The 16,569-nt window shown below is 43.6% G+C and overlaps 1 protein-coding gene across 5 annotated transcripts in view; it reads left to right on the forward strand.

Annotated features, from left to right (window-relative positions):
• PLXNA2 (plexin A2) overlaps nucleotides 1–16,569 on the forward strand; it is a 320,075-nt gene that overhangs the window by 147,598 nt on the left and 155,908 nt on the right. The window contains exon 5 of one of the 5 annotated variants that reach the window (XM_073319578.2): nucleotides 870–2,570. The exons of the other annotated variants lie outside the window; for them this stretch is intronic. Coding sequence (XP_073175679.1) covers nucleotides 870–887 — 18 coding nt within the window. The 3' untranslated portion in view covers nucleotides 888–2,570. Of the gene's footprint in view, nucleotides 1–869; nucleotides 2,571–16,569 lie in introns of those variants that run through there. 5 annotated transcript variants of the gene reach the window in all.

A 16,569-nucleotide genomic window follows, 5' to 3' on the forward strand; every position in this document is an offset into this window, starting at 1 on the left:
TGCTCCTCAGTCCTGACCCACCGTACCCCCTGGAACAGAAAAAGCTTGTTGTGATAAATGAGGCAGAATTTCCTGGGGACTGTTTCACACCACAGAAGACTAGTCTGACAAAGTTAAAACTCATCTCACTTGTGAGCCCAGATCAGAGGTCAGGGTATTAACTCACTCCAAACCAAAGTGAGATTTCAAGTAGAGATACAGAGAGAGAAAGTCAGCGCCTGAGTCATTGCCTCCTGGCTGTGTCAGCTCCTCTAAGATTCATCAATATTTACTGTCTGCAGGACCTTTCCTCTGAACCTGTTTACGAGCATGATAAACTGCCCCTCTGAAAAGAGGGACCAGACTGTACAAAGCAAGACTAAAATGATTATGACGGAAATTTATGGCCTGCAGTCCACTGGAGTCTGTTGCTTAAGGGAGCCAACACAGTGTTAATAATACAGGACCTCAACTGTAACAGAGCTGTGCGAGCCATTCCTCTCTGAGATGAGGAAACACAAGCGGTCCCAACCGCTAAGCCAGGCTCTTGGGTTCACTGACTCCGTTAAGCATTTTAGTGGCCATCACTCACAACGATATAATACAGATTAATAGAGCTGGTGCTTTGTGAGTGGGGGAGGGTGGGAGGTTACATCTGAAGAGGTCCAGATGTCAATGGATTTTTCCATGTTGAGTTAACCCCATCGTCGCTGTGAGGCACAATACTGAATGTGGAGCTTTCTGCACCTGTTAGCACAGAAATGCGCTGCCGCCCCCACCCCATCCACCCTGCTTGAAAAGGTGGTAACGAAAGACTCATTACCCTAAGTCGGGTTGGGAGCTTGTCTCAGATTTATGACATGGGGTGTGTTCTTGTTTTAATATTGCAGCACACCCGAAGGCCCTAATCTCGTTTCTGTGGTGAATGGGAAGTCAGTTTGAGTCCCGTACCGTTAGAACAGGAGATGTCCACAGCTTCTGCAACGAGAAGGAAGGGCACCTGCGTTTCCTTCGCAGCTGAATTCCTTCTGACCTTCTCAGCCTCCTCCTGGAATTATTCAGAGCCTTACATCTGAATGGCACCGCTAGAAGGTGGCTGTACTAGGGATCACAATCACATCCTTATCACTTGGGACCACAGCAACTTAGAAGAGTCAGGTTACTTGTCAGAATGTGTTTTTTTCAAATCCATGGCTGCAGCCCGCCATGTTGTAGTGTGCCTATGAAATTCCCCAACAAGAAGGAGAGTGGGAGGTATTACAAAAGGTCTTGAGGTTTTAAATCAACACTGTAGCAAATGTATAATCACCTATGTGCTTTGTGCTATCCTACACCGTGCTACACATCATGGCCACTCAGAGCACCTCAGTGATAGAACCCAGATCCTCCTACAGTAAAAACACAGGCCACTTCCACTTCAGTTAAAGGTGAATCTCCATGAACTGTTTACATTATAGAGCCCATGATACATATGTGAGCCATTCCATGTCCATCCACTAGAAGGCAGTGACACAACAGGCAATGTTGCTTAGTAGACAGAGCACTGGACTGGGATTCAAAAGACCTGGGTTCTGTTCCTGGTTCTGCCACTGGGCTGCTGAGTGACTCTGGATAAGTTGATTTCTCTCTGTGTGCCTCATTTTCCCCATCTGTAAAATGGGGATAATGTTACTGACCTCCTTTGTAAAGTGTTTTAAGATCTACAGATGAAAAGTGTTGTATAACAGCTAGGTAGTAGTATTATAGTCACACTAGCTAGTTCATTGTCATTTGCAAAAGATCATCTGTGAACCAGGTCAGAGCAAAGAAGGAGGCGGGAGGAAAATATACTCTCTAGCTCGAAAGTTATTTAATGCCAGAGAATAAATGGTTTATAGAATGAGCAGGGAATTTTTCTCCCTAAAAAGAACATCCCTGTAGTTAATTAAGTCATCTAATTATAGCAACTTAGTAATAGAAACTACTATAAAGAGCTACAAATTTAGGACTTCTTCCCAGAATGCACTAGGCCACTGGATTAGACAATTTATTCCGTTTATTTTATTTGGCACTGAGTCCATGATGCTATGCCCAGGCAGAGAAACTAAATATTGCAAGGAGCTGTGTGACTTTTCTAAAATTGAATGCCCCAGTTTGAAACATGGATGCTGCGATCATTTTCCTGGGGCCACAACATCTCTCACGCACACCCATAGACGGGAGAAAAAACAACTTGAGTTTGAAATAGGTTTCCAAGGGAAATCCAGCATGGATGCCTCCAACTCATCTCTTATGAGGTGAGAGGGCCTAAATATTCATCAAAGTTTCTAATTTGCTTAATTGTGAAGCAAAATGATGTGGAGAGAATTAGTAAATAATGAAACATACCTGGAGCGTAAATTCCATTTTGAGCTGTAGATGTGTGTGCATTGCACTGGCAATGGCTGTTATGTGTCTCCTATGTTAGTAATCCAGTAATGATAGAGGCCTGCTGCGTTCCCGGTTACTTACCTGACTTAGGCCCAAATCCCCAAAAGTATTTAGTCTCCTAATTTACACTGGGGGAGAGGGGGAGCCCTTACTCCCTTAGCCCAAGTGGTAAAGGTTCGTGATTTGGTATTAGAGATCATAGGACATCATTCTATATGGAATTCTCCAGCAGTCTATCTCCTTATGACCCTGCATCCCTATATCCTGGTGATGTGATAGTTCAGCAAAATATGCTGGGTAATATTTTTTTCCTTGAATCCTGTGCAGAAAAGGTGCCCAGTGATTTAAAAGGGGTCAGTACTGAGAAAAGCAGAAAGGCCCATCAATTGCCAAAGCTGTGAGGCTGTAAATAGCGGGAAATGCCTTTAAAAGAACTGAAAATGCACAATAAAAATGTCTTTAAAGGTCTTGAGTCCCAGAGGAAAACACTGTGAAATTTCTACCCAAGTTAAAGGGACATGGACAGGTAGTTTAACCTTGAAGTAGAGCTGCCAGAAATTATTTATTAATCTGGTGGGGAAGGTCATCCAGATTCTGTGATGCATGTTACTCTTTCCCCTTTTAAACAGATATTTAGCATCTCTCTGTAACCAACTTTTTAAACGCCACCATTTTCGTAGGGTCCACCAAAACACATGCGCTCTCCTGCTTGTTCAGCTGTTCTTTGAGTTGTGTGTCTTCACCAACACCCCTGATGATACTAGAGCAAACTAGGAGTGAAATAAAAGAATCTGTGTTGGGTCAGTATTACACAGAATCAAGAAGCCATATCAAAGTGGGGATATTTTCCAGCAAAAAGCTCATCTTCTTGCACATTTAAAGGTGGCTGGTATCAGGTTTACGCTTAAATGAATTGGAAAGAACAGGTATCTAATCTGAGAGCCTGGAGTGCCATCGGATGTATGGTGGTTCCACCTTCACAACGGCTTTTGTCTCATTGCCCCACCCCCACACTTCCCAGTGGTGGCAGTTCACTCCAATTTAGCTACAGTCCACATGTGCACCTGTCATGTTCTGTCACCAGCTTTTTCCAGTGCAGACTCTTTGATTTCTCTCACGTCTTTTAACAGTAAAGGAGCAGCACCAACGACTCCACAGCCCAGTTTAAAGGCACACAAGGAAAGAGAAACTCCATTTTGAGGGCTGTCTTCAGGGTACTGTCAAATGTATGCTTTAGAAATTATTATTAGGGTGTGTTACGTGGGGTGCAGCCTTCGTCCTCTGTACACTTTGCTCTAAATAGCTCTTAGGTTATAAGAGAAGTGTGTCTATAGCAGAAATTCAATCCCCCAAAATTCAGCACCGTTCCACCAAGCAGTGTTTCCGCTAACAGGCTGCACAGGACTTAAATAGCAGGAGGAGGCAAACTGTATTAGCAGAGCTCTGTCGGGAGCCAGTACTGGAGTAACTCCAGTGGTTGCGGATCAGGACTGAGATGCATGGGCACATATGCAATGTCCAAAGACTGGAATAGCAGGAGGTGCTGTAGGTTAGGGTTGAGATGCATTGGCAGAATTATGTGGTGTTTCAGGACTGGAATAGCAGGAGGTGTTGCAGATCAAGACTAAGATGCATTGGCACATCTGTGGTGAGGGAATGCCAGTTTTAGCTCTGTGCCCAGCATAAACTGCCTCTCATTTTTTACAGGCACCTAAATTCAATTAGCAGGGTTTTTTTTAATGAAATACAATTCTGAATTTGAGGTCCTTGCTGCTGCTAGCCCTTCCGCCTGCTTCACTGACTCCTGCTGAAATCAACGAGGCAGAAGGATGCACCTTGTACATTCAGCAGCATATGTGGACGTGTTCCACCTTGGATGTGTCTGCAATGATTAAGCCGCAGTTGAGGGGTCAATGACACTGGGAGAGCAGAGCAGTCATAAATGTCTGGGATCTGCCACGAGCTTCTGAATTAAAGACTTTTCTTTCGAGTGGTAAATCTATCATAAACCCAACACCGACAGTGTCTGCATGTGTAAGGAAGGCTCCGAGGTTTCCTCCTCTTCGGAGAGGATCTGACTGCGGTTTGCTGGGAACACCCTTAAAGTGATAGTTATAGTTAGTAAAGAGGCTTTATAAAAATGCAGTCCTGGAGCCTTAATTTTCCACCTGTCATGAAGGGAATCACCTTTTTATAAATGAAACTCAGAGCTTTTCAATTAAATTTACCCTGCAGGGCAGGAGAAATTTTATGACTGCAAGGTTGTAACCCCTTCTTACTCAATATGTCTGCTTTCTGTCCACCTTTGAGTCAAAGCTGCACTTTTATAAACAGCAACTTTGATTGTGCCCCCACTTACATCTGTGTAAATCATGAGCAACTATTGAAATGAATGGACGTAGACTGGTGTGAAAGTGATGTAAGCATCAGGATAACCAGGCCCACAGATGCTCTGCTTCCTGTTCGTCTTGCAGAGCTAATATTATTATTTCTATTACAGTAGCAAATAGATCCCTGACCAAGAGTGTGCTGGGTGCTGTACAATCACAGAGCAAAAGACAACCCCTGGTCCAAGAAGCTTACAGTCTAGTGAGATGAGGCTTGATGAGATATTTTATAAAGGGCTGAGCACAATACTGCAGTTGGTTGTAGAGGATAATCCTGAACTAGTCAGGGGAAATGGGGCTTACTAGGTCTTTCCTCTTTCTAATTTATATAAAAGCTGTCAGCTAAATTCTGACTGCAGAAACTGTGTAATTAGTGACCCAGGCTTCCTTTGAGACCTTCAGCAAGTCACTTAGCCTCTCTGTGCCTCAGTTTCACATCTGCACAAAGGGGATAATAGCACTGCCCTGACACAGAGGTGCTGTGAGGATAAATGTATTAAAGATTGTGAAGCGCTTTCAGATCTACTGATGGAAAAAGTGCTCGACAAGAACTAGGCGGTGGTGGCGGTGGTATTATTACTGTTATTAATTATTATTTATTAGTGATAGTTTGCCAGACACTACGTATAGTGTGCAACAGCAGCAGTTAGAAGGATCTTGACCTGTAAACAGAGAAAGATGAACAAATCATAGCAAGTAATTTCTTTGGACTTCACCTCCTTCTTCCTGTCTGTGAACAGATTGTGCTTTTTCCTCCAGTTTATTTGTGCTTTGTTATTTTCTGAACAGTTTCTTTGAATAACTCTTGATTTGTAGCTTGTTCATATTTTGATCGGATGCATAGGTCACTTGATATATGTTTCTCTTCCCTGATTGGAGGAGTATAACTTTTAGAATGAGATTTCTAGGAAGAATACTTGCCTTTCCAAATCCAAAATTTATCTCCCATAAACATTCTTCAATATCCATGTAAACTTTGTTGCCTCCATGAACATTCCTGCCAGCAAACTCATCCTTGGTTGGTTGGTTAGTTAGTTTGGAAGTTCTTTGGGACAAGGACCTGGAGCTCCTAGGCAATACCATAATAGAAATAAAAATCATCCATTCGAGGGAGCATAAAATCCATGAATGACTGTGAGGCTCAGATATTCAGTGACAAGAGTCATGGAAATGCCATAGATGGAGATACACTGCCCTTTTCACATCTGGAAGTGCAAGTGGGTGTAAAACTCCATTAGGGCTTCTTGGCACCACCTGAGCAGAGTAAAGGGACTTTTATGTAAATGAGAGTCTGGCCTCTGTGGTTCCCAAATCCTGCATCATGCCCTTTCATCCTTACCTGCTTGGGAATCGCTGGTGGGTATCCCAATTTTACCTTTAGAAATAATTTTAAAGGGGTGGGGGGAGCAACAGAGCACATGAGTGATTTCTCATGGCTTATGTGACATTTTTATACTAGTTTGATGTAGTTCAGAGACCCTTATGCAGAATATTATGAGCAGAGCTGCACTCCCTCCCGTTACCTGGTGGGAGGTGGAAAAGATTAATGCCAGCCCCTATAGATTCCCCTCACGTCCCAACAAGAAGGGCAAGGCAGTCAAAGAAGAGAACGGACTGAGCCCCTGCCTGCCCATATAAATGATGGGCCTTCTCCCTCAGAGCCAGTGGGAGGCAGGTGAACTCTGCCATGGAAGAGCCAGGGAGGTGGAGAGATTGATTCTTGAAGGTTATTTGAATGAAAGGGGAGGAGAGAGCTGTTTTATGTGCCAACAGAGATTTCCTCTCAACCTCATCTGAAGCTGTAATGGGTTACAATATGCACATGCCAGGTAGGTTTGACCGGTAGCAGTTAATTAACATCTGCTCTAGGGGGCTTGTCTCAGGTCTCTTGTTCCAGAATAGGCAGCTGTAAAAGGAAGGAGATTAGGGAGTAGGTGGTTTTCTAATCAGTACCCAGGTTTATTCTAATTTCTGTTCCTTTATAGTTTGCGGCCACTTGCTTATATATTCCTTGCACGCGCGCGCGCTCGCTCTCTCTTTCTCTGCCTGTCTCAATGAGTGAAGTCCAGATACTTACCTTCAGTTACCTTAATCAAGGTGCATGCAAAAGGCAGCACACTGGGCATGGAACTAGAAGACAAGAACTCCCAGATTTTATTCTCATCTCTGCCACTGTGCATGTTATTGGGCCAAACACTCGCCCTTTCTTTGCCTCAATTTCCCCATCCACAAACTGTGGAAAGTACTAGCTTACCAGGGTGCTCCAAGGATTAGTTAGTTTGCAGACCACTTTAATGCCAGAAGGCACCATAGAAATACAAAAGCTGCCATTAATCACAACACAAAGCTGGAGTTCTGTCACTGAGCCACACTGAGAGATGGACCAGTGCACTCATGGGGTGTATATATGTACATACATGTGTGTGTATGAATTTGGGGTTAAAGGGCAAGTGAGCTAACCCCCTCTGCTATCCAGCCTCCTCCCTACCATTATAATGCTTTACAGATCAGTTGCAATAGAATGGGGGGAGGGGATTGCAAACTCTCATAAGCAAGGTTACATCAGGCAATTGCTTACTGCCCTGTTTATTTGCAGAATAGGAATAAAACATAGTGCAACTGCACGATAGCCCATTAGGGCTTTATGTGAAGAAACGGTCTGTGTCTCTTCTGTTAGCTGTGAAATATTTGCCTAGCAAATATCCCATGTCAGGAGCTGCAGACCGGCAGGAGTCTCTGGGAATAATTTGTGGTATAACTCTCCATCCTGTAACTCCAAGACATATAGATCCTGTGATAAGCTCTTTGCTTTGAACTGAATGGAGGGGGAGGAGGGCAGAAGATGCCTAGATGATTTAAAAGGGTTTGGAATTGGAGCGGGGACTGAGAAAAACAAGGACGTAACATCAATCCTGGACAGAGAGGCCATAAATACTGCGGGTGTCCTGAAGAAAACTCAATAAAAATGCACAAGATTAATAAAAAATCTGGAGTCATAAAGGGGGGACAACAAACTGATTAAAATTTTAACTCTATTATCTGTTTGCTGAACAGCTAGTTCACTGGGCATAATCTTAGCAATGTTCAGTCCAGTAAAGCAGGGAGACTGGCCTGGTTGGATTCAGGTACACGCACTCAGAATCCAATTTACCTAAAGATTCACTGTTCCTCTCAAATTGAACCAAGCATCCAGTTTGCAAAGCTGCAGTTTCTGTGCTCGTAAATGCTGGGTAAGGTAGGACTTATCACGTCTCATGTGCAGCTTGTCCACCTTAGACAGTTGATTACAAACCCAAAATTCCCCACAAGTTTGCCAAAAAATCTGCAAGACAGGAGTGGGCGCTTTTCTTTCTTGCTAGGGTAGGAATGGCCCCAAATTGCTGGATAGGTTTGGGGGTCACACAGCCTTTCTGGATAGATATGGGCCAATGCTTGGTTCAGAGTGTAATCTGTGCCAAAACTCTCTGGGTTTTGATCTAATGCCAATATTTTTCCCTACATGAAATTTCATCAAAATCAATATGGTTTTGCAAAAAAATTCCAAATGGTATTTCCTGACAGAAAACTGTTATGATGGAAAACTTTCCAACCAGCTGTAGAAAGGAGTGTTCATGAACACACCTACAGGTGAGATACTAGAGTGTTTTGGATGAACTGCCTGTGGACCACACCCACCATATTTTGCGTCGCTCTATTCTCCAGGAGAAATACACAGTTTTAATGACAGAGTGAGATTTTCAAATGTGATTTAGGAGCACATGTCCCATTGAAAATCACTGGGCATTGAGCTCCTAAGTCATTAAAGTGCTTGTGAAAAATCTTACCCCAAATGCAAAGTAATGCTGTCCCCTGTGCTTAAAGCAAACTACTAATGAAGTTGAATACCCTTTTTTCTTCTACAAGGAATAACTTGTAGTTAAAAAGCCTGTTGAAGTAGCCAGCTAGGCTTCCCATGGTACCATTACGCCTTCTCACTTCACGTCCAGCCTTCCAGTTGGGTAGTAAATCCTGACCCATCTAAGGCCAAGTTGCGCTGGGCTGACAATTCACCGTGAGAGTAAGTGGAGTCAGGGCATCTAACCTCTTGAACTCTTGCCATCTTTTTCACACATTAGCAGAAACATCCCCACAAAACATTTAGATTCTTCTCGCCCTCCAAATATTGTTGGTGTTGAGTTAAAGATTGGAGTGGGTCAGAAAATGTGAAAATAAATGCATCTAACATTTTGAAGTTGTTTCCATTTTGCAGGTTTCTCAGCATACCCTTTATTCAATTTTTTTCACAAAATTTTTATTCCAATTTATCAACATTTGTGTTTAAAAAAACTCAAAACCTTCAGGAAAAAGAGCATTTGGATGGTAGAAGTAATGAATCCTTTTTGTGAAAAATGAATCTTTTGGGTAAAAAAACAAACAACTTCCGGAAAGTGCTTCATTTTCTAAAAAGGCCATTTTTTTGACCAACTCTGTTAAACATGAGTAGGGCAGTGATTCTTAGATTGATCTATGGATAGCTGGTTGGTCACATGATGCTGTTTCCTCCTTATTTCCACTTTGAGATGTCTAAAAATACTTCCCTATTTTTTAATTTTCTACATAAATAACTGCTGAAGTTGCCTTAAGGGTGCTACACAGTCATGAATGGGAGGACAAGTGGGGGCAGGTGAGCAGGAGGTGCTGCTGGGTAACAGGAATGCAGAACAGGAAATGGAAAAGGACAGATCTCCATAAAAGTCTCTCTAGTAGAGTGTGGTCTGCAGGATGAAAAGGATGGAGACTCCTTGACTTAGGGGCGTGGCTCAGAGAGATGCTTTCAACAGCACATTGTTGGTGTGTTCCCCAATGACCTGGTCACGTTAGACTACCTTCAGCCTAAATATCCAGCTTGTTTTTTGTTTTCTGTAGACAATTAGAAGTAATTAAAAAATCAAATTAAAATTAATCGGTCATTAAGAAAAACGACCTCGCAAGCAGGATGTGTTAACTAGCATTAATTGATCTTTTAAAAAAAACAGGCAGGTGGGACAACATATTGTCTCGTTTTTCTCCCCTGTAGACAGTTAATATGCAGAGCAGTGGTCCTTAATTTGTCCTTGTCTGGGTCAATTTCATGGTGTTTCTAAGGCTCCGATCCTGCATGGACTTAGGCACATGAGGAGTGTCATTGCTTTCACTGGTGCAACGTTCAGTGTGTAAGTCTTTGCGGGATCAGTCTCTTATATGATGAGCTTTCATAGAACAGAAAGAGGGTTAAAAATCACCCATCCCAGCATCAACATTCAACTTCAGATAGTCAGCAAGTTTATCTAAATGTGGCATATTCTAAGCATTGTTCACACGGTTCTTCCTTTTATGCATTCCCTACATTTGCTCTCAGGGTTTGATTTTTTTCTTTTCTTTTTGTGTATCTATTTTTCCCCTGCCAGGCACGGCCACAGGGCCCCCAGCATGCACTGGCCTCTGCGTTTGCTTCCCTTTCCAATTTCTCCTGCTCCCCAGACCCATTGTTTACTTTTCAGACAGGCAGCCACAGCCCTGAAGTGCTTCCAGAGCTCCCTCGCTATACACATGCTTCCACATATACATACACACGTTCACAAAGCACTAATGCACAAGAATTTGGCAAGGGGGATAGACGACAGTTTCTTCATAGTGGGGAAAGGTTTAAAATCACTCTCGATGAGTTGTTCCCCAATACTAGCCTGTGTCATGCTCATGATTGGTCTACTTGCTGGCAGTGCTTTGGTCTCTCTCTTTCTGTGCCAGAATGAGAACAAGGAAATTTAATCCAATGTTATACATTTCAACTCAAACTGCCACTGCTGCTTTACTAATCTAGCTGCTTTTGATTGCAGATGGCAGGTCTCCTATTATCCAGGCTTAGTAAATATTGAATTTGTCTTGCGCCTTGGTTTCTGTACGTGCGTGTTGCTTCACAGGTGCAGAACTGATGACTGACCAACATGCAAAACATTAGCCTCCAGGGCTTGTTTTTTAAAAGCAAATTGTGGATGCAAATACATTTTTCTCCATTTAAGATGCTCATATCCAGAGGCATGCGTGCGGGGTACTGGGAACCCTACCGATGTATCAGTCCATTTCTTTCCATGTAAGTCAAATGGCTTTAAATGTATAGAACGAATCTTTCTTTTTTTTTTATCAGCATGGGAATCTGTTCCTTGCCGACCCCAAGCCCAGGATGTTACAAAATAGCTCTTCATACATTATCTGCTTAGTCCAACGATTGGAACAGAGGACTGGGAGTCACAGGACTCCTGGGTTCTATTTCCGGCTCTGCCATTGACTTCCTGTGTGACCCCGGGCAGTTTGCAGCCTCTCTCTGCCTCAGTTTCTCCCTCTGTAAAAGGGATATGTTGTCGCCCTGACATTTTAATGAATATGTTTTTGCTGTTCAGTGTTTTGCTTGTTCCAAGGGGAAGTAACTGTTTCGTGGGTAGGCAGTGTTGTAGCCTTGTTGGTCCCAGGATTTTAGGGAGAGGAAATATTACCTCACCTACCTCGTTTCTGTTTTGTGGGTGAACTCTGTGCGCACACAAGTGTTGGCACCAGGGCTCTTGCCATCTCCTCCCACCCAGCTCTGCCCTGCACTGCTGTTGCAACCATGGCCTACTCTCTTGCAATATAAATGGACTTGGCAGACACCACCCAGCTTGTTCTCACATGTGACCCGAGCTAAGATTTATACTTGGGTCTGCAGAGGTGAAAGGGCTAGCAGCATGGTAACTCCCTGCACCACCCAGCCTGCCTCTTGTCCTCCTAAACCTCCAATCCAGTATTAACAAGCTAAAGTGACAAGCTGGGGCTGGTGCCTCCACTGTCTGAATGAAGCTGCAAAGAACCCTTTCCGCTACTGGCTTCTGATGGGTTCTACGCACCTTGGAGAAACCCTGGTCCCATTGAAGTCAGCAGCAAAACTGCCATTCACTTCACTGCGGCCAGGGTTTTACCCCAAATGTAATCATTCAGATAACATAGAACCTTGGACCACAATTTTGAAAAGTGGCTAGTGATTCTGGGTCTCGGACTTGAGACACCTTTATGGTGTCTGAAGTCGGGATCCACAAAAGGAGACCACTAAAATCACTATGTGATTCTGAAAAATCTCAGCCTTGGTATTCAGAAAGTGGTGGGAGGCTCTTGGGACCCCCTGGTTCCAGTTTGAAGGCAGGCAGTCAGACAAGTCTCTGTCAGGGTTTCACCCTGTAATAAGAATAATGAGAGAGGAAATCGTATTCCCTAGTTGGATAATTACTTAAAGGAGAAATCTGCAATTTCACATTGTCCATTTCAGAAAGTGCTCAGCTATGAAATTTAAAAGCAAACCTCAAATTCCTCTTTCTCTATCAGGGCTTTTTTCCCCCCATCCTGTGCTGCTGTAACAGAGGCTTCTCAGCAAATGAGTTTGGCAGCTACTCAGCCGGCGATGAGGGGAATTGTTCACGCTGGGTGCTAAGAAAAAAGAAACATAACTCACAATATGGAGGAGTTCTGAAATTGCACAAATTATTCTATTTTATACTTTAATTAGTTTGAATTAGCAATGGGAATAGATGCATAAAATGATCCAGTGAAGGATGAAATGGAAAAAGGGATACGGTATAGAGTATCACTTTATTATTATGAAGATTGCGGGAAGAAAATGTAGAAGACACAGAGACCCTTCCCCTACTGAGGTGTCTTCCTCTGAACACAGACATGAGGATTTGTCAGGGATGGGTGGCAAGTCATTTCATGCAGCGCTAGCCATAGACATGCGCTGTGCAAGTGGCAGCTTAGGGCCTTTAAGGTCCTGCCCTGCCTCAAATTGACATCTTGCATCCTTCCTACTTGGTAGCAGTACCAGAGTGGGAGAAAACTACAACCCAGTCTACCACTTGTCTCACCCTGACAACATCTCAGTTCCCTGATCTTGCTTGGACTCCATCCAGTACCAGCTTTGTACTACATGGCTGAAATGTATGGCTAAAAGGAGATTGAAAGGTCTGAAACCAATTCAGATCCATCTGAACTTTTAAAATAAAACTCTAAGCAAACTTCTGTTTTTCTTGAGCTTCTGAAAAGTTCAGCAAAATGTGGTGGATAGGCTGGTTTTGACTCAGTTAAGTCTCGACACTTGCTGGTTCCCATCCAGATTGGAAGGAGAAAAACAAAGCAATAAGCATCATTTCCTGCTGTAATTCTGACATGAAGGACGACAAGAAAATCTAGCCTGATTTCTAGCCTAAATCACTAGGTGAATTTAACCCAGTGTGGCCCTAGGATCCTCCTGCAGAATGAAGTTCTGGGAGGAGAAACAACCCCAACTGACATCCTTCTTCCCCAAAATGGGTTGGGGATTCTGTTCTTTTCAAGTTCTTATACTGCACCATTCCCCATAGTCCTAGGTCTGGAACTATTAAATATTTTCATTAATGACTTGGATAATGGAGTGGAGAGTATGTACATTTTATAAGAAGATGATACCAAGCTGGGAGGAGTTGCAAGCACTTTAGAGGAGAGGATTAGAATTCAAACTAACCATGACAAATTGGAGAATTGGTCTGAAGTCAACCAGATGAAATTCAATGAAGGTGGATGAAAAGTCCTGCACTTTAGGGAAGAAAAAATCAAATGTACAGCTACAAAATGGGGAATAACTGGCTAGGTGGTCGTGCTGCTGAAAAGGATCTGGAGATTATAGTGAATCACACATTGAATGACTTAACAGTGTGATGCAGCTGCAAAAAAGGCTAATGCCATCCTGGGTTGTACTATCAGGAGAGTCGTATTTAAAAAATGGGGTAATTGTCCTTCTCTACTCTGCACTGGTGAGGCCTCGGCTGGTGTGCGGTGTCCAATTCTGGGTGCCACACTTTAGCAAAGATATGGAGAAATTGGAGAGAATCAATTGTTCTCCCTGTCCACTGAAAGTAGGACAAGAAGTAATGGGCTTAATCTGCAGCAAGAGCGCTTTAGGTTAGATATGAGGAAAAACATTCTCACTATAAAATAGTTATAAAGATAGTTAAACTCTGAAATGGGCTTTTAAGGGGGGTTGTGGAGTCCCCATTAGTGGAGGTTTTTAAGAACAGGTTGGACAAACACCTGTCAGGGATGGGTCTCGGTTTACTAGGTGGCTGGACTTGATGACTTCTTGAGGTTCCTTTCGGGCCTACATTTCTATGATTCTGTAGCACATGATTGCCTTCTAGGCATGCATCAAGCAATAGAATGAACATTTGTCCTGTATGAGTCTTTCCTTCTTGAATGAAAGGAGCGAAATTCCCTAACATGATCATTATGTCACTCTGCATAATTGATCTGGGAATGGGGGTACCAAAAGTCACTCCTACTAACATGAATGTGTCTTGTAAGTAACTCCTGCTTGCCCTGATAAGGAAATATCACTCTAACAGAGTGCCGAGGGTAGCAAGAGGACCACAGAGGGGGAATAGGATGCAAAATTTTAAATAGTGACGGTACGAGTAGTTCTAATGTAAGAATACAATTGGAATTCAAAATAAGAGAAACCCTGGACCCTCACCCATTTAGATTATAAACTTTTTGGGAAAGGAAATGTCTCACTATGTGTATATACGGCACCTTGCACTACAGGGCCCTAATCGCAGCTGGGTCTTTTTGTTGCTACTGTAACACACACACACACACACACATACACCCCATAATGGTGAGAATCCAGTTCCAAACAGACTCTTTTTAAGGTTCTGAAATGTTCAGGGGAAAGTTTCTGCAGGCTCCAGCTGGGCAATGAAATCGTTGACAAACCCCAGGGGAGGTGGCTATGGCAGTGTTTGCAGTTGGTACTAAACGTAAATGTTGGAGTTGGTTGGAAAACGGGGGAAAAAATTGTTTGTGACACTGTTTTTTCCCATCAAAACGTATTTTTAATGGAAATTTGCAGATTAGCTCGAGCTAGTGTGCCAGAAATATGTATGTGTATAGAGAAGAGTGTGGGAATTCGGTTATGAGATCTCAAGGGCTTTGGATAGGTAAGCTCAGCTCTGCGTCCAAACCTTTGGAGGTTTCTGTACTTGAAACCCAGAGCCTTTTGACATTCAAACTATATCTGTCCTAGGTTATAAACTCAGTGCAGCCCTGTGTCCAGGTCTCTTCTAAAGCAAGAATCTTTACTCACATAAGGAGTTGCTCGAGCTCAAGCCCCACATTCTCCGACATTCTTCGGTGGCTGTTAGATAACTGGCATATCCGGGCTATCCTGCCGAGGAAAAGCAGCTCCATTAATAATCTTCTATTTATTCTAGAAATTCAGGAATGTGCCAGGTAGACTAAACATTCTGGCTTCCCTTCTCCACCTCGAGGCTTGAGGGAGCAGGGGAGGGGGAAGGCACCATGCCAGTAACAGTAGTGCCCAGTGCTAAGTCAGGGGCTTTGAACCTGCCAAGTTTGTTAGTGTCCAGACAGATCAGGAACACAGTGTTCAGCAGACCTGGAGGGTGAATGTATGATGGGAAGTAGGCAGAGGTCCCTTCGGAATTCCTGTGGGGAGACACCCACATCCCCAGCTCCGAGCATTGGGGTTTTACACTCATTTTATCCTGAACGCTTTGGTGAGGTTCTGTAGTGGTTAGAACAGGATGGCTGGAAGTCAGGACTTCAGTGTTCTGTTCTGGGCTCATGGGGCTGCTCACTTAACCTCTCTGTGTCTCAGTTTATCCCCTGTAAAAGAGAGAGAAAGCTTACCTGATTCATTCTTGTGTTGTGAGACCAAACTCACTCCCCTCTATACGGCGTTGAGATGTGTTGAGATGTGTTTCTGCAAGGTGGTGTAGCTGAGCAAAGGACCGTCAGCCCCATCTAACTACTTAAATCCCTGTCGTATCTGAGTGTCTCATAGTCCCTCATGAATTTATTCTCACAATACCCCTGTGAGGTAGGGAGTGTTACAATATCTGTTTTACAGGTGGGGAATTGAGTCAAATTGCTCAAGGTTACACAGGGAATCTGTGTCAGAGCCAAGAATTCAACCTAGGTCTCCTGAGTCCCAGCCCTGTGCTGTAACCATAAGTCGAACATTCCTATTTGTGTAACTTGTGGAAGGAGTGCACAGCGGTTTCTAGGTCTGGTAAAAATGTCTCATGGAATTTATATCCCTGCTCAGAGGGCCCTGACTCTTTCCCAGCCCACCAGCTTTAAACCAGCCAGCAGCTGGAGACTGGCAGTTCCACCACCTTTTCCAGCTTGGCTTTTCTGCAAAAGCAGAAAGTGGAGCAACCTGATGATTCTATTTTTACTGCAAAACAAAGGTTAAAAGGAAACAAGCACGCGGCGATAAGGGGGGCGGGGGTGCTGTGATGTAGCAGCACAGTCTGGGGAAGACTTGGAAGATGCTGAGTGTGACCAGGCTAAAAGAGACCCCCAGGATTCCTTCCCCTTAGTCATGCTGAGTGAGACTTGGCTTAGAAAGTGCTCTTCACACACACATTTTTTTCTTTTCCTTTCCTTTGCTTTCTCTCTCTGTATCTGTGCTTAGCTGCTGGTTGAGAAAGGAACATACACACGATTTCTCCAGCTGTCATGGCTGTCCCACCCTTATCTATCTTTGGTACTTATATGGCCCCCAGCACCATAATATCTGAGCACCTCACAGTCTTTTAATGTGTCTAGCCACACAGCAGCCCTATGACGTAGGGAAGTCCCATCATTTTACAGATGGGGAAACTCAGGCAGAGAGACGCTAAGTGTCTTGTCCAAGGTCACACAGGAAGTCTGTAGCATAGGAGGAAATTGAACCCAGGTCTCCCAACTCCCAAGC

Source organism: Lepidochelys kempii, chromosome 21 (assembly GCF_965140285.1).
Source record: "Lepidochelys kempii isolate rLepKem1 chromosome 21, rLepKem1.hap1, whole genome shotgun sequence".
NCBI classification, from domain to species: Eukaryota; Metazoa; Chordata; order Testudines; family Cheloniidae; genus Lepidochelys; species Lepidochelys kempii.